The sequence below is a fragment of the Chenopodium quinoa genome, unplaced genomic scaffold (genome assembly GCF_001683475.1).
Source record: "Chenopodium quinoa cultivar QQ74 unplaced genomic scaffold, ASM168347v1, whole genome shotgun sequence".
Classification (NCBI taxonomy): Eukaryota; Viridiplantae; Streptophyta; class Magnoliopsida; order Caryophyllales; family Amaranthaceae; genus Chenopodium; species Chenopodium quinoa.
In genome coordinates this window covers 6,263,073-6,282,675 of record NW_018745286.1, presented here as the reverse complement: position 1 = coordinate 6,282,675, position 19,603 = coordinate 6,263,073, and the positions used below count along the sequence as shown (strand labels likewise).

Here is a 19,603-nt window from a genome sequence, read left to right as displayed (position 1 = left end):
ACAATATGGTAGGAATTAGTTTTTAAACCGACGCAAATAGGAAATTATTTTATCTTTATGCAATTTTGAGGGAAATCGTTCAAGTTTTGTATCTGTTACGCACTTGTATTAATGATTGGAAAAATGAAGAAAAGTCTCATAATTATATACACTCGGGTGTAAAGTGCATTTAAGGTTATTTTATAATACAAATTTTCTTCTTGTTTTGAATTTTTTCTTTTTTTGGCCATTGATTTGTAAATTTACCCTGATGGTGGTAGTTTAACTTTGATTTGCAATTAAATAAACAAGGGGTATGGAGTTATCAATTCTAATCAAGGGTGATAACAACTAATTTAGTTCGTTTTTGCATTCTTGGCCAAGCTTAGATCTCTCCTAAAATGTCTCAAATTACAAGGAATCCAATTTATTTTAAAACTAATAATTTCTAAATTTTATTAACAATAACAAATGTATTTATAAGACATATATCCCACATCAACTAGAAAAGTAAAATAATCCCAAACATGTATTACGAGATGATAAAATTAGAACTCTTATCCTAACTCTAGCTAAACACATGCCTAACCTTTAATGCTCCTAGTTTTTTTACTTATTTGGAAATAATACTAAGGTCTTGTTCACTTTCCCTCAAAAAAATAAAATTAAGTAAAAATAATTTTAGTAAGAAAATTAGTTCAGTTCAGTAAAAATACTTTAAGTTCAGTAAAAAATAATTTCAATTCATTAAAATTCTGTAAATTTAAATAAGAAAATATAATAGAAAATCAGTAAAAATAATTTCAGTTTAGCAAAAATAATTTCAGTTTAGTAAATATTAATTTCAATTCAGTGAAAATAATTGGGAAATTATCAATAGTACACCTAAGGTTTGGGCCTTTATCAATAGTACACATGCTAAACTATTGTTTATCAGTAGTACATGCAAGGTTTTATACTATTATCAGACGTACACCTACCGTTAGACAAACGTTAAGAAAACGTTAGTTTTGGCTTTTTTAACTTAAAAACTGACACGTGGCGGCCTGTGTGGTCCAAAAAAATAAAAATAAAATAAAATTTTAAAAAAAGTTAGATTAATAAAATAAGATAATTTTTTTAATTTTTAAATTTGACAATTTTTTTTAAACAACATTATTTTATTTTTTTTTTCCTTTTTTTTCCTACCTCCTTCCTTTCTCTTTCCTCCATCCTTCCTCCTCCTCCATAACTTCCAGCAGCCAACCAGACATCCCACCCCCCTCTGACCACCCTTCCCCTTCTCTTTCCTCCTTCCTTTCTCTTTCCTCTTCCCTTCCACCACCATAAATTAAGACTCCCCAGCTCAGTACACGCTCTCAGCAAACTAACAAGAGTAAACTCATTAGGTTTCACTCCTTCAACCTGCATTTGGGAGAACAACTCGAACGCCTCTTGAGGCCTCCCATTCGACACATACCCATTGATCATAGCAGTCCAAGAAACCACATTTCTCACAGGCATTTGATCAAACAGTTTTCTAGCACAATCCAACTCCGCAAACCCAACCAAACCCGAAACCATCGTAGTCCAAGACACAACATTTTTCACAGGAATTTCGTCGAACACCTTGCGTGCACACTCTAAACTCCCACATTTCAAGTACATATCCAAAAGGGTTATTCTTAACAAACAAATCTTTACAATAAAACCCTTTATCAGGTGGTACCCCAGCACATATCATAAGATTGTACAAAATGAGAGACTTTGAAGAAGAGTTGATTGTATGAGCTCTGATGATGAGATTCCAGGAGAAGGTTGAAGGAGATTGAATTCGATGGAAGATTAATAAAATAAGAAAAATTAAAAAAAAATTATCTTATTTTATTAATCTAACTTTTTTTTAAATTTTATTTTATTTTTATTTTTTTAGACCAATCACAGGCCGCCACGTGTCAGTTTTTAAGTTAAAAAAAGCCAAAATTAACGTTTTCTTAACGTTTGTCTAACGGTAGGTGTACGTCTGATAATAGTATAAAACCTTGCATGTATCGTTGATAGACAATAGTTTAGCATGTGTACTATTGATAAAGGCCAAAACCTTGGGTGTACTATTAATAATTTCCTAAAATAATTTAAGTTCAGCAAAAATAAAATGAAGTAAACGGGGCCTAACTCTGTTAACCATTAAACCATACGTAACTTTCGGATTAACGTATGCATTCTCACGAATAATTTATGACTAGCAAAATTAAAGAAAGCAATTAAACTTGATCATGAGCTTGAATGTTTTGGAACCATACAAAGTAGCCAGTAGTTTATAATTGATAGGATTTAAATAATACACGGAGATATACCTACTTAATTTAGCTTTCAAGGTGTGGAAAAAAATGAACAAATATCATAAAGTTAAGATTGAATATTTAAATAAAAAAAATATATAAAAAGGCCTAATTCACCAAGTTTATAATTCAAAATCAATCAATTCAATCATCAACAATTAACTAATTAGTATATTTTCTAGAGCAATTTTAATGTCTAATTAGGTCAAATCTTAAAACTAATTCAACACATGTTATCCAGTCGATCATTTAATCATGATTAATAGTTGTAGGTCGTATACCCCTTAGACTTCTAGTAGATATAATCTTTCAATTTTAGCTCTTTTTACAAAAACCTAATCAAGCAAGTGATTAGATTGCAAAGATTAACAATATAAACCTAATCTATTGAATATATCAAAGATTGAGCAAACCACAAATTAACAATAAGTCTTGTATAAGACGGACTTACGCTTATTTATTGTAAGATGGTCAACTTAAGGGTAATTTTAATAATTTTTATGATAACTTTAATCCCTTTAAGTGTAATTTTTAATTTGTAATGATTTTGATTATATTTTAATGTGTAATTTATAAAGGATACATGCTATGATGGCAATATAATTACTCTAATACAATATAAGTATTTTCTAAAGGTAAAATTTATGTTAGAAAAATGGCAACTTTATTTGTATAAGCATGGAATAATTGATAAAACTAGATCTAAAAAACAAAAACATAACTTTTAACAAATTGAATGAAATTAAATTTAGAAGCTCAAAAACAAATAAACAATTCATGAAAAATTGTTCAAGAGATAATACTATGGCAGGTTTCTATGGATATAATGTTGAAGTTATTTTCATAGTTTTATTTAGTGAACATTTTTATATGGTGATTCAATGGGATCCTTATGTGTGGTTCTAACTGAGTCATAAATTACTAACAATCCAAATTACTCATATAGAATTCAGATTATTGCTAAACCGACTTGAAGTTTCAATAAAATTTCAACAAAAGAAAAATAATTCCGGTCCATCTAGCCAAGGAAGCTACGGCCACGGGTGTGAAATTTGTTTACAAAAATTCCAAAAAAAAAAAAAAAAAAAAAAAAACAACCTTATGTATGATAGTGCCTAATTCAACATCATGCGTTTATACTTAATAGATTGTCTAGGAGATATCATAAGTACCTAAAAAAATGGAGATAAGCTTATGACATGGTTAAGACCTGGATAAGACCGGACTTGATTAAGAGTTAATGAGTGAACCTAATAAATTCTCTGCTTTTTTTTATTTTTTATTTTATAAGTTGACACATTTTTTTTTCAAGTTTGTTAATGTACTATGATTAATATCTCTAATTACAATAAGTAAAAACTATTAAAAAAAATTGATATTTATATAAGCTCCTACACAACTATGTATATTTAATGAATAATGTCAATAATCAAAACTCAAAACGTGTTAATTTTAAAAAAAAAATAATAATGAAAAAGCATGAGCATGAATTTGAGCAAAAACAAGAAAAATAAATAACCAACATATTCAACCCACTAATTATCAAATTCGACCCAACTCGACTCAACAGCTTAAGTAATAACCCATATTTACACAACTATTACACGTGTTAAGCCACAAAAAGAGGATGGTAAATTGGTGATGTTAAATTGTTAATCCAAAGACGTGTATACAATTGTCATCTCGTGTACATGCATTTCACGATTATTACTTCATATTATAAGTTTATTACTACTAATCTTTAACTATTTTTGGCAACAATTTTAATTTACTACCCATCATAATAACAAACCCTTTCTTCGTGCGCGACATTCACTTTACATAAAATCATCATTTGATTCTTTTCTCATAACTTTCATTTATTACGAAACAGATTATCTGATTATATGTCCTCCTTAAATACCAATTTTACCCCTACCAAACTCATTCACCCTCACAATTCTCAGGGGTAAATCAGTCTTTTCAACTCCCTCTGCAAAATTCTGTAACAAATCGTACCAACTGCAAATCTCAGCCTTTTGTCGTCTTTGTCCGGACAAACACGAGCTAACATCATTTCATCCCATCCGTCCGATCTCACAGTACACATCCCAATCTAACGGCTCAGATTTCATCCCCTCGAAAACAAATTAATTTCAAATTTAAATCAAAAACATTTTGACAGCAAAGCCGCCTTTTCCAAAATAATCCCTCAGCTAATCAAATATTGACACGTGTCCACCCCTTTCTCTTAAAATTACCGGCAATTCACTTCTTCTTCATACTCACTATCACTCTTTCTCTCTCTTCAACCCATTTTCTCTCTCCTCTCTGAAAATGGAGATTTCCGAGGTTTCCTTCTTATCTCTGTTAATGGCGCCTGAAACTTCCTCGAATGAAGATCAATTCTACGATGATTCATCACCTCAAAATCTCAGTACCTTTCTTCCGACACCTTCAATGGCGCCGATTTCTGATCATGACTACCATTATTGCAACAACAACAACGATAATCTTCTCTCTCCGATTCCTGAGTCTTACCTTCTTCCACCTCTTCTTCCGCCATTAATGTCGCCGGAGTTTTCTTCAGCCTTACCAAATCTTCTCTCCTTCGAGAACTTTCCTCAGCTTTCTCCATTTTCTTCATATTCACCACCACAACAACCGCCACAAATTCAATTACCGCCACCTCCTCCGCCGCCGCGTCAATCGCAGAGAGATGACTACTCGCTAGACTCAATCCTTGAGAATTACTTCGAAATCTCAAAGCAGAAGAGAAAATCATCGTCGTCGGCGGCGGCGGCGGCGACGGAGAAGGCGGCGGTGGTGGCGCGAAGGCAGAGGAGTAACCGGAGGAGTAAGATGAGTGAGAAAATCTACTGCTTAGGGAAGCTACTACCAGGAGGTCATCGACACCGGAAGAACACGGCGGATATGTTGGAGGAAGCGAAGAAGTACGTGAAGTTTCTTCAAGCGCAAGTTAACTCGCTGCGGACTATGCCGAGTGAGTCGAGGTTTACGGAGTTGAAACTTGGATTTGGGGACTTAAGAGGAATTGGAGAGCTGGCAAGACTGAGTAGACAGCAGTTGTTGCAAGTGGTGGTGAACTCGCCCGCGGCGCAGATGGTTATGGCGGATAGAGGATGGTGTTTAGCGACGGCGGAACAGGTGGCGATGATGAAGAGGATTGAGGCTAGGCAGAAGGTTATTCAGCAGTTCATGCATAATCTTCCACTCTGAAATGAATTAAAAAAAAAAAAGACATATAATCCTTTGAAATAGAAGTTACCTAGTACAAGAGTTGTATTGAAAATTTTGGAGTTAATTTTTGTAAATCAATCAATCGTAGTAGATATCTTCACTATGGGTTTTACAATTTTAGTGTAAGAAATGATCTCATGGATGGATGGCTAATGAAAATGGAAACTTAATTGAATTATGTTATATTGTCAACGCACAACTTTAACGAATAATATCTTTTGATATAAACAAATAAAATTATTATTTGGGTTTTTCTAATAAGTTATGCCCATAAGATAGTCGAGTTTCTAGGGTGTATTCATGTTTTTTTAAATTTCTAAGTTGTGCCCCTCAACTCATTACCATTAATGAATGGTACCCTTCTTGAGACTTCCACGTCACCTAAAGTTAACTATAAATTTAATAAAAAGATGATAAAAGGTAAGGAAATGATAGGAAAAGAAATCTTAGCCACCGCAACCCTAATAATGAAAACTGAAGCCATGAAATCACACTCTCAATTAACTTTTAAACAACTAATAAGGGTACATTTTAGTATTGATAAGCAGTTGAAGGGCACGACTTAAAAACTTGAAAAAGCATGGGTATACTTTAGAAACATGACTAGCTTAAGAGTATAACTTAGAAAAACTTATTACTATTATGAAATTATAAATTGTAGGGTTTTAAGTACGATTAGCCCGAATCATATTCTTAACATTTAATTGGTTTGCATGCTTATACATAATAGAAATTAAGTATAGGAATAGAAAATATAAACTTTGACGCGTGATTCCCAAGCTTTCTTCTTTCTCTTGTTGTAGAGCCAACTGCTCCTCTAGTGTTAGTCTACAAGCGCAAATCAAAACTCCATAGATTCTACTCCTTTTGTTTCGTAATAATCGTAACACTGACAACGACACCAAATTTTAGGAAAATCATACGATAGGAGACAAATAGGGAATTTTATAATATTAAAATTAGTTAGTGGAATATATTTAATTATTAATAGGAGAGAGAAATAATTACAAAAAATTAGTGTGACTGGTGTTGGTAGCAGAGTAAAATAATAAAATAATAGTGGAGCCTCATAAATCTTAGAAAGATCCACAATGTTTTCTTGAAATGTATCTCCACTAAATCTACATCACATTACACGGAGTAAATCTTAGTAGATACACAATGAATTTTGAGTTTCAATTAAGAAGGTATATCCTTGATAAGCGGCACGTTTTGTAATACTCCATTCGTTCCTAAATTATTGACACACTTATCTTTTGGGCCGTTCCTGAATAATTGACACATGACTAAAAATGAAAAGGACCCAATAATATGTAATTTTTTTTATTTTTTATTTTATTTTTTCTCAATCTCACACAATGGCTTACCACTTTTAAGGTCAATTAAAATAATCCTCACCCCCACTAAAACATTCCACTAATTTCTTGTTTTGACAGGTCCATATGCTTTATTTATATGTATAAAATAATATTTCACTAACTTCACTTTTCAATAAACAATTCAAGAAAACTACCCCACTCAAACATTTCTTGAACTCCATATACATTTTAATGTGTCAATTAGATGGGAATGGGGGAGTGAGTTATTGAGTTACACTAAAGTTTCCCCTATGAGGAAAGACCAATCAAGATTCTTATTAATAAAGTGCGTAGTACAGAGTACTTAATAGAAAATTCTCAATGGTAACCCCCTATTATTGTTAATTACATTGAAATACTTTTCTCACAAATAACATTAATGTGGTTAATTTGGTTTAAAATTAAATTAAACTAAGGTTAGCAAAAACAGAAAAAGACATTAATGCCCCCAATAACACTTCTTCAGTGTAAAACCCCAATCACCACCCTTACCTGAGCCCTAAAACCCAACCCTCACCCATCTAGGTCCCCCCTGGGAAATCCCTAAGAAAACCCCTTTCCCACCGCTTAAAAATCCCTCATATTTTCAGTTTTAGTTGAATTCTAAACTTGTTTTACTTATCCTGGGCAATTGTTGACCCTTGATAAGGTAATAAATTGTCTTTATTTGCTAGTTATGAGTTAATATGATTTTTAATTTAAAACATAGACTATAAGAAAAGGAAAACGAACGATTCAAACCCTACCTGCCTATGGCATTGTAGGTTGGGTCACATTTACCAAAAACGCATCTAGAAATCACAAAAGGATGGACTTCTCTCATTATTCGATCATGAATCATTTGATAATTGCAAATCATGCTTATTGGGTCAGATGCATGACCAAGTCACATTTTACAAAAAAAGGTGAAAGAGCTAATGATCTTTTGGCACTAATATATACAGACATTTGTGAGCCTATGAGTTAAAAAACTAGAGGTGGGTTTAACTAATTCATTACTTTCACTGACAATTTAAGTAGATATGGTTATGTTAACTTAAAGAAGCAATCAAAAGTCGAAATCCTTTGAAAACTTCAAAGAATACAAAAGGATGGACTTCTCTCATTATTCGATCATGAATCATTTGATAATTGCAAATCATGCTTATTGGGTCAGATGCATGACCAAGTCACATTTTACAAAAAAAGGTGAAAGAGCTAATGATCTTTTGGCACTAATATATACAGACATTTGTGAGCCTATGAGTTAAAAAACTAGAGGTGGGTTTAACTAATTCATTACTTTCACTGACAATTTAAGTAGATATGGTTATGTTAACTTAAAGAAGCAATCAAAAGTCGAAATCCTTTGAAAACTTCAAAGAATTTTAAGATAAAGTACATAATCAACTTGGCAAGACAATCAAAGCACTACAATCTAATCGTGGCGGTGAATATTTGAGCTAAGAGTTTGATGATCATCTTAGAGATTGCGGAATTCTTTCACAATTAACTCCTCCCGGAACACCACAATTGAATGGTGTGTTAGAAAGAAGAAAATAAGCATTAATGGATGGTTCGATCCATTACGAGTCTTACGGATCTTCACATATCGTTCTGGGGATATGCTCTCAAAACAACTGCAAATATATTAAATAGAAGCCCGTCAAAAGCAGTAAAAAAGACTTCATATGAGTTACGGACTGAAAAAGTTCCAAAGTTATCTCTTCTAAAGATTTGGGATTGTGAAGTCTATGTAAAACGTTTACAAGGAGACAAACTAGGACCCAAATCTTACTAATGTTTCTTTGTAGGCTACCCAAATGAAACAAAGGGGTATTACTTCTACAATCTCAAAGAAAAACAAGTGTTTATTGCTTGCGATGTTGTCTTTTTAGAAAAGTAATTCATTTCTAAAAAGCTAATATAAGTAGGAGTAAAGTTATTCTCAAAGAAATTCAAGGCGAGCAACAATGGATGTGGATCCAACCACGTCAAAGGCAAGGGCGTGCAGTGTGAGTCTAATCAAATGACAAATCATGCGTCGGAGCAAACTAATTCAACTAGCGAAATTTCTATTGTCCCACTTGAATCTAATTCGTGCGAAAATCTTTAAATAGTTGGAGAGAAAAGTTCCGTTGTTGCTCCAACCCCACGTAGGTCTAATAGAATAAAAAATAAATAGTTTGTTGATGTTTTGTCAACGAAAGATTTTGAAATGTTTCTAATAGAATGTGTGGAACCTATAACCTATAAGCAACGTAACCTTTGGTGGGCCCTAACTCTGATGGCTTGAGGGCATGAAATATGAAATGGACTCTATGTTTGAAAATGGTGTTTGGACTCTAGTAGAATGACTTGCTTGATGGGGTACACCACTACTACAAAATTGAGCTTAAGTAACACCCACTGGTAACACTTTAAAAAAATTTCATGATTGTTTGATTTTTACGTAACCCTTTAGTAACATTGTGGTATTAGGTAACATTTTTTGTAACACTTTAATATTAGGTAACACTTTATTGTAACACTTTGATATTAGGTAACACTTTATTGTAACACTTAATTTTTTTTTATCTATTATTTTTTTGTAAGAAAACACTTAATTTAATATGCTCAATTTTTTTTTAACTAAAATCAACCCTCACAGTCACAACCTCACGACTTTCTTCCCCCTCGTATTTCTCCAACCCTCAATTAAGCTTTGACCGTCTCTTTACGCTGCACCTCCTTACCTCTGCTTCCACCGCAATCACCTTCTCAGAAATTAAATCAATCAACCTTTCCATCGATTTTCATTCACCATTGACAACGAAGCTCGAAATCAATGGAGGACATTATCTCTCCTTCCGATAAGCAGGTCATGGTCTCCAAATTCCTCGAGATCGCTGTTGGCCAGAGTGCCGATACGGTCCGCCAATTCTTGTAGGTATTTCCCCTAATTTCTACTTATTTTTTTTTCTTCAATTTCATAAATAGGGTTTTTTTCACTGCAATGCTTGATTTGATGATCGCTGCACAATCAATTTTGTATTCTGAAAATTTTGTTTGCGAAGTGTAAAATCGATTTAGAGTGATGGCAACTCAGAAATTGCGCTGCATTTATTGGTTAGTGTGATGAACTGCGGAACTTGCTTTGAACTTGTTGCCAGTAAAAATTGTGTGGTGTGATTGCGTAAGACGTTTATTTATTGATGCTTGTAATGTAGTTCAATCAATTTAGCTGATGGTAATTTCATGCCACCCCCCCCCCCCATTGATTGATTATTTCTTGGAGTCGAGGGCTGTTTGGCATGACATAGTTTGTCGTAATTTCTCCATTTTTTGTTGTCAATCGAGAGGTAATTTCATGCCCCCCCCCCCCCCCTTTATGTATACTTTTTTTCCTGATTTTTACATTTGTTGGATTAATCAATCTAATTTCTTGCTTTGAACAAGTTGGGTGATGAATATTTAACTTCGTGATTTGAATGTTGTATAGGTTTTAATTCCTATTCTGAAACCAACTGGATACACCAGTGCTGATCCTTATAAAATGTAAGCTTAATCTAACCTTCAATGCTTTTTTACTAGCTATTTTATGTTTCTCGAATTTTTTTGCTTGCTATTTCAATTATTGAGCATTGTTTTAGAAATTAGGATTCTGGTGAGTTTCATTGGTGTTGTTTAAGTGCAATTAAGCCCTTTTCTTTCAAGTAGCTGTAGAATTGGATTCTATGAGCGAAATCGGGTAGATAAATGGCTAATAAGGTTTTGGGTGAGGCCAAAGTAGTGAATTGTATTCTAATTTATCACCAAAAAATTTAATAATCAGCAAATCATCTTGGTTAGTAGACAGGAGGCAACAAGGTGGCTTATACTTGATTGTGCAGGAAGCTTGCACACACTTTTAAAAGTCAGAAGTTAGGATGAGTGTCAAGCTCATAGATGAACTTCTGTGGTTTAGATGTTTAAAACATGTTATTTGGTAATTGCTTTTAAAATTGTTATTTGGTGATTTAAGGTTTCCATTAAATTAATTCATATAAAGATCAGTATCAAGCTCATAGATGAACTAATAGGGTGATCATGTGGTAATTGCTTATAACATTCAGTATTAAAGGGGAAAAGAATGAGAGAGGATCTTTGTTTTACAATGGAAAATGAGAATTAAAGATAAGATTGAAGTCAATGTTATTATATTGGACAAAAGATTAAGGGGCATTGTTGCAAACCTTCCTAGCATGGTCAATCTCAATTTGATTCCTAGACCTTTTTATAGATTAATATTCTTTAAAGATATGACTTTTTTTAAGTTGCAGTGTGGGTAGTGAAGTTCTGATCAAATGTTCTGTAGATAGTTGCATGAATTATTGGTAGTTTTGCTTTCCTTTTCCTTTTATTGGTACATGGATTTAATTCTTAGTTTCTTACAAGAGTTGCTGCTACTGTAGTTTGATGACAAGGTTGCTTTATTTAATATAGGTGAATATTCCATTTGAATTGGCTAATATATTAGAAGCTTGCTATTGAGCATTTTTCCCTAGAATGTCTACTATTTACTTGATGCTATGTAAGAGGGCAGAGTGTTTAGAAAAAAAAATTATGTAAGAGGGCAGATATATATATGAAGCATTATTTTACTCTTAGATTATCAATTTACTACTTTTTTCAACTCTCATTGTATTTACGAATGCTCTTCCATTTATGAGCAGGGGAGTGAGAACCATGAGATAGAGCATTGGAAGTTCAGAGACAATGGAAACAAATTTTTGTTAAAACATGCTTGCATATATATATATATATATATATATATATATATATATATATATATATGTAGCAACCAATGTCACTATTATTCTTTCTGCTGTTACAGATGTCTACTGTTGTTGCTGATGCCTGTCGATGTCACTGGCTCACTACTATCTGTTGCTACTACAGTCTGCTGGCCTGGTACTGCTGACTGTTGTTACTCCAAGTTGCTGCTACCTAATGTTGCTGCTAGCTGGTATTACTGCTAGCCTGGTACTGCTGACTATTGTTGCTACTAGTTGCTGCTATTGAAAATAATAATAATAATAATAATAATAATAATAATAATAATAATAATAATAATAATAATAATAATAATAATTAACAAGGTGTTACATTAGTTTGCAAAAAGTGATACATAAGTCGGATAAAGTATTACTATATGTCAAAAGATGATTGAAAAATGTTACCTAATTATCAAGAAGGCGTTACATTAGTTTGAAAAAGTAATACAAAATGTCGGATAAAGTGTTACTATATGATTAAAAATGTTACTAAAGGTAAGTAAGTGTTACCTACGAAATAAAAAGTAACACTTTAAAAATGATACTAAATATATAAAAAAGTGTTACATAAGAGGGTTTTTAGTAACACTTTTAAAAGTGTTACTGTAGACATCTAAAAATGTCTCCTCAAAACCAAACCCGATGAATAACAACCTTTCACCGCCACTATTGGTCAGATCGAGTATTTAATTTCGGGAGTGCAAAAAATTTATATTCAGTCGAACACGGCTTACAAATCAGTCAACATATCAGTTCAAGTATTTGGTCAAAGCATAGTCCAACCCTCATTTTAGCCCAAACCATTTCAATCTATTTCTTTATATTTATTAATTAAGCCCGATTAATAAATATTAAAACCCTAAGCCTAAAATAAGTCCGTAAAACTGAAACGACGGCTAAATTATCACGTGCTTAATTCTTAATTAAAAGATAAAATGAATTTAGACCGAATTCAGGAAAACCTATTTGCCGCGCCACAGTAGATTTTGACATGTCACGACAAACTGGTCGTGACACGACAATTTGCGCTGTGACACGACAATTTCTAGGGTTTTATCACGGCGCTTTTCATTTTTAGGGTTTCGTGCATCACCCTACTCATTTCCTTTATAATTACGAGGCTGATTTCTCAGTTTCAGGGCACCAAACAATTCTCTCTTTCTCTCTTATACACCAAAAATCATTCTCTCTTTCTCTCTTATGCTTTAGCCTAAACACTAGCCTCCCTTATTCTTTCACCGTACATCCCCTAAGCACTCCCCGGAGTCCGTACTTTACCCGAGGTTCTAAACTTAAACCAAGGGGTGAAAGGTATAATAGTTTAAAGGCTTGGCCCCAAATCAACTCTACTTTAATTTAATTTAAGTTCCATTGTTGTTTATTATTTTCCTTGAAGTTACTAACGCGTTTATTATTTTATAGTTGCAAGCAAAATCAATAAAAGTAAGGAATCATGCTCCTTTTATTCCTGTTATATTTCTAACGATTTTTGTTATGTTTTTCATATGCTAATCGTTATTTTTATGGTAATATTGCTTCTAATGTTGATGTTGATTTTTATTATATTTTATTGATCGCCGTATGACATGTTGAAAGGGAATATGTAATTGAATATAATGCCTAATAAGATAATTTGGACGACCGGTTTAGGATCCTTTTTAATCTTATTGTTTAATTGAAGTGATCACAATATTTTTAGAATTATGTGTTGCATTAACATTCAACCAATTTAACTTAATATTAGTTTGGAGAAAATTGAATATTTGTTTGTATGCCTTTGAGATCGCAGGAATTACTTTTCACAAAAAGAATCGAGTAGAGGCCAATACGGGCGAATATGACTCCATGACTCACTTTGTACTATCATCCCCGATCCTCCTTTCGTTGTTCAGAACCATATGGAGTTAGTAATATCATGCATTATGAATGGGGTGTAACCTTCACGGGTCAATCGTTGTTTCCTATCATTATCCCTTATTCGTGGTTGCCTTAAATGATCCGTGAACGATTTACAAGTTCCTTAAACACTTGTTGGCAGCTCCGTACTTTGATTTGTCCCTAATCGTGCCCATAATCATATGTCAATTCCCACTTCCTATGAGTGTCAAGCATATTCACAACATGCTTAACGTAGGCGCGCTTCGAAATGATGCCTACAGTTACCATACATTACCCAAAGTGTTACATAAGACCTTAGGTAACATGAGCGGATGTATCACCCACTAAAGTGTTACCTATTGTCTATAATACACTTTTACCACTTTATGTAGCACTTTTTGGGTGTTACTTAAGGTTAATTATGTACTAGTGCACCCAATCAATGCAAGTGGGAGTTTAAAATCAAAACAGACAAAGATAGGAATGTCTACATTTGCAAAAGGGTTCAGACAAATTCATGGTATTGACTATGATGAAACCTTTTCCTCAGTAGCAATACTTAATTATTTTATCCTAAGTCTAAAATAATAAATAAGATTAAAAGTATATTTGGCGCCAAAATTTGAATACACTTTTGACTCCAAAATTTAAATCACTAGTTAAATTACTAAAATACCCTTTTAAGAAAATAGTAATTAATTTACTAATTAGAAAATACTTATAAAAAATACAGGGTATTACATGGGTGTAGGGAATTTTTCAAACTCATCATTGACCCCTACTGTGGTTCATGTTTTTAGGCATGACGGCATTGCAAGGAAAAGAAGCTAGAGATAAAAGAGTCGCCAACAAGCTAAGTTTTAGGAACTTGTAAACCGTTCACGGCTGTGAAGGTTACACCCCATTCACGATCACGGAGATTACTAACTCCATAGTGGCCCGGAACCATGATTGGATGATTGGGGATGATGGTACGAATCCAACATAAAAGAGATTGAACACGCCCTAAATAGGCATCTACTCAATTCTTATGATATTCATGTGCGCTTTTCAATCAACATACATACATCAAATTAATCCTAAACTTGTTTAATACGTTAATTGATTATTAATGCACAATCAAATTATTAATTATTTTATTAGGCGTGATTTCAAATACAAATGACCTTTAAACTTGCAAAAAGGGGCATGATCAAACAATGATAATAAATCATGAATAATCCAGCAACATATGATTAACACAACAATCGTCATCATGATAACATTATCAAAACATCGAGTAGTAAGATCCTAGGAATGATATTAAACGGATTAATAACAAATCTTAGCATGTTACTAATAATCAAAATCGAAACGTTATCCTAAACATGATACTAGAAATCATAATCAACATCCTAGCATGTTACTAATAATCAAAATCAAAGCGTTATTCTAAACATGATACTAGAATTCATAATCAACATCCTAGTCATGATACTAGAAATAAATATAACATCGTAAACATGATACTAGAAATCATAATAAGCATCTTCATCGTGATACTAAAATCAAAATAATATGGTGAACATGATTTCTACTCTAAAATCAAAAGAATAATTTAGTAATCGAATTACTTACTTTGATGCCTCAACGTTCTTGTTATTAAAACAATACACGCGTTAGTAAACTTCAAGAAAGTTAAATCAATAAAGTAAAGAAATTAAATATGTATTGAAATAGAGATTTGACACCAAACCCTCAGAACTATTAACTTTTCACGCCGAGGTGGAAGGCAACATTAAGGATGGCTTAGAGTATTCGAATCTCGTGAATGAGGTATGGTGGATGATTTAGATGTATCAAAGATGTGTTTAGACTAATAACATGGATAATTGATAAGGATTGATGATGATTGGAGCTAGGTGGTTATAGCTAATTGTAGCTTATGATTGATGGTTCAAGCTAATTTGAAACGGGGAAAACAACCTCTATTTATAAGGAAAAATGAGAGTTTAGACGATAAGAAAAGATCAGAATTTGAATCGGAATAAAACAGGTTTAATAGTGGGGCGATAGAAGTGTCGCGACGCGACAGTGTCCATCACGGGGCGATAGACCTATTGCGGTGCGACAGTGTCTATCGCGCCGCGATATTTTCTAAAGATAAACATCTATACGGAATTTGATTTCCAACAGAATTGGGTTAACAAAATATATCCATACTTCTTTTAATTTGATTGGGATAGGATAAGGACTATTAAAAGGGAAGTTTTATTCGGTTTTGAACTCTTTTGATCTTTATCTTTTCGAAAAGGATAAACTAAAACCTTCTAGAGACTTCTAGAAGCTCCTAAGGAATCCTAATGTATTTAGGATTGGGAATAAGGTATTTGGACCCTCACATGATCATTAGGTCGTAGGTAAGGTGGACCTAGGCTCGGTTTGCGCTTGGTTTAATATTTTAGCCATCACTTATTCGTTTAAGTCGGATTTGGGCTTATAGTATATCGTTGGAATGCTCTTTTCAAGCCCCATCCAACTAAACAATAATTGTACTAGAATTATGGACCAAAATAATATGGTTTGGACGTTTTTATTGGTTGGACACGAAACGAATGATTTTAAGGACACTGAATGAATTATTTTGGGTTTAAAGACACGAAATAATTGACTTTTTGATTAAAATATTTTAGGAAAGATTAGGAATATGGTCAAGGCTTAAGAAAACTTCACGAGACTTTTCAACTCCTTATTGAACTTGTTAATCAAAGACGTGAAAGGTACTCATAACTAGGTTTGTTTCTGGGGAGACACGATTAGGTGTCTACAGAAGCCCCCACTTTGCCTGAGTTTGGAGAAACGTAAGTTTCGAAAACAAAAGTCAAAGTAAGTTGATAGGGACGAAGAATGGTTTAAAACATTCTGTGATCCTAAATCATCCTTTTTAACGCCGATACCTACAGAAAACGTTAGTTCTACAAACAAAGGAGTTAAGGGGAAAGAATCGCGTATCTAGGGGTGTTGACAATCCACTTTAGGAATAGTTGCCAACATAAATCTTAAATGATGAGCGACAATCCGGTTCAGGGAAAGTTGTCAATGCCACGTAACAATCTACGATGTAACGACAATTCGTATCTTGGAACAATTGCCAAAATCCAACTTAGGAAAAGTTGCCAATGCTGAGTAACAATCCGTCATAGGAAATATTTCTACAATCGACAATCCACACCTTGGAACATAACTCTCGAAAGACAATCCTCTTCGGAAAATTTGTCAATGCTATGCAATAATCCTTTTAGGAGAGCATTGCCACAATCGACAATCCGCGTGAACATTTTCCGGACGAGCCAAACGACAACCCACTTTTGGAAAATTTTGCCATCACTGAATATGAATGACAATCCACGTTGGGGAACCTTTGCCGAAATATTGAATAATGACCCATAACAATCCTCTTTGGGAGAATTTTGCCATAGTGAACTTGGTGAATGACAATCCAATCTCGGAAAAAATTGCCAAGGATTTGATGAATGTATGACAATCCAAGATCGGAAAAATTGCCAAGGGAAATGACTTGTGACAACCCGTTTTTGGAAAAATTGCCAAATGAAGAAGGTGCGTGACAATCCACTCTTGGAAACGTTGTCAATTGAGAGTGAAAATCCAATCTTGGAAACAGTTAAGGAAGATGCGCGACAATCCATTCTTGGAAACATTGTCAATTGAGATGACAATCCAATCTTGAAAAAAAATTGCCGTAGTGATGTGCATGAGCCCTGTAAAAGTCAAATTTTGCCAAAGGACCTTGACAGTTGGTTGGCATGAGATTGACTCAAGGCTTGGTGTACTTGACTCATTGTGTGACTCAATGTTCTCAACTTGACTCGATGACTCGATGTTTGCAAACTCAACTCGACGTGATATGACTTGACTCAATGTGTATGATTCGTGTGCATAGACTCAATGTGTATAGACTCAACTCAACGTGACTCAAAAAGGCATAAAAAGCAAAAAATTTCCGTCATTTTTGTGGAGGGTACCGACTTTCTCCCGAAAAGAAAGACGCGGAAAAAGGATAAAGGTAAAGCTTTGGTGAAAAATGAAGTTTTTGAAATTCCCAAAAAAAAAAAAAATGAAAGGTTTGAATCAATTAATGATGCGTGTTGAATGAGCTTAATTGAGTGTATGCATCAATCGTTGTATTTCACGGTGCAAGGATTGTAGTATCCTAGACTATCTCAATTGGTGAAAGTATTTTGGTAACTTAGGCTCGGAGGCTAAGTACCTCATACTTTGTGATGCGATGATGATTATGATAATGAGTGATTCTAAGATGACAAAGTGTGCTTCAAAGCTGTATCAAGATTTCATGAGAAAAGGGTTCGTAAGGGAAGGTTCATCTGGCTATGTATTTGTGACGTGTGTGAATGTGACACTAAGGTTAGGCTGCAAAGGCTAAAGGTGTGGAGAAATATTTTGAGAAGAGCCAAATGATGGTGATTCTTAGGCTGGGTAAGCTAATGATGTAGGGATCAAGCCCCCAAGTCTAGCTCTAAATGGATAGGGATGAGCATTGGAGATCCCTTGATATGATCATGCATGAATGTGAATATGAGTGAATGCATTTTTATTACGACTGCACCCCAATGTGAGGTTGCCTACGTATCTGTTAGGAATCAGGCCGAACGTAGCTCTAGCCAAACCTTGCACAAGTGTGTGTACACCTCAAGGAGGTCTTTCAAGGGTTGTAACGGGGTTAGGCTAAAGGTGAAGAAGAAAGGATAAAGGCTCAAGACCTAAAATAAGCCCCCAAGGTGTGCAACCTTGCATTTGAATTTTGGTATTTGTATGCTTGAGGTTTATCGCTTTTGAACATGTTTTCTTGTTTTTGCATTTGAGATTAATATTTGAATCTTGTTTGAATAAGTGTGGGCAATCCCGATCATGTTGTCTATCACTCACTTGGCATTCATGTTTCTCAGGCACGGTGCCGAGCACTCGATAAGAGACGCAATATGAGACGTGTTCATATCAAAGACATTGGAACACTTGTTCTCTTTACACTTTTATTGCTTTTTTAAACTTTTTTGAAATTTGGGACTTTGGTAAAAATCACTTAAGCTTTTGTACTTGGCATAAGTTACACACTGTCCTATCCCAAGGCTAGGTAGATGTGGGTTGAAAAAAGATAGGCCAATAGTTAGACGAGGCTTAAAGTGGTTCATCAGAAAGGCTTGTATATTTAAAAGGGTGAAGGTGATATGATGTGGTTACAAGGGGTGCCTCAAATCATTGGTATACCTTGTTCTTAGTTTAGCATGGATTTTTTTAATGAAATAAATGCAATGCAATGATCATATGCAAGGAAATAATTGCTCATCTTATTGAAATGGAAAAGATAAAACAAACTCATGAAGTAAATCTAAGAAAAATGATAGAGGGTGCCTAAGCTCAACTTAGTGGGGAAAAGTGAGATTAAAAACAAGAAAGAAAAATTACGAAATCTTGTTGTTGAAGCCCGCCTCGTGCTTTGTGCTTATCATCACTCGGTCTTCTTGCCAACTGGAGGGAAGCTTGTTTGCATCGATGATGAGATCTTGAATGAGGTTTTGAAACCTGTAACATTCATTTGTGGTATGACCATTTCCTCGATGGTACTTGTAATAGGAGTTGAGATTCCATCTTAAAGATCGCTTTTTTGGTGTTAGATCCTCAGTGGGACCAATAGGTTTGATTAAACCTCGATCATAGAGACGATCAAAAGCAACATCATAGGATATTCCAATAGGTGTGAATTCTCTTTTGGATTTCTTGGCTTTTGAAACATCTTTATCAAGGGCCCAGATTTCATCAGCATTAATGTTGTTATGATGGGAAGAAGCAGAAGAAAAATTTTCGTTCTTCCTGTTCTTTCCACTGTTGCCATTGTGATTATCCTTCAAGAGGTCATCTTCAATGTTAATACCTATGTCATAGATGGCTTTGAAGGTGCTTAAAGGTTGATATTTTAGGTGCTTATAATACTTATCTTGGAGGTTTTTGATGAACATTCTCAAAGAGTCTTTTTCAT

The 19,603-nt window shown here is 33.9% G+C and overlaps 1 protein-coding gene and 1 long non-coding RNA gene across 2 annotated transcripts; both read left to right on the top strand.

Moving 5' to 3' along the window:
* Positions 1-3,385: 3,385 nt before the first annotated feature.
* Positions 3,386-5,725, top strand: LOC110711900 (transcription factor bHLH117-like). The gene has a single exon (XM_021890339.1). The coding sequence runs from the start codon at positions 4,617-4,619 to the stop codon at positions 5,517-5,519; it is 903 nt and encodes a 300-aa protein (XP_021746031.1). The 5' UTR covers positions 3,386-4,616; the 3' UTR covers positions 5,520-5,725.
* A 3,526-nt stretch (positions 5,726-9,251) lies between these two features.
* LOC110711986 lies at positions 9,252-11,642 on the top strand. Its single transcript, XR_002509471.1, has 3 exons — positions 9,252-9,806; positions 10,359-10,414; positions 11,572-11,642. It is a non-coding gene; the product is annotated as an uncharacterized LOC110711986 (long non-coding RNA).
* Positions 11,643-19,603: the final 7,961 nt, after the last annotated feature.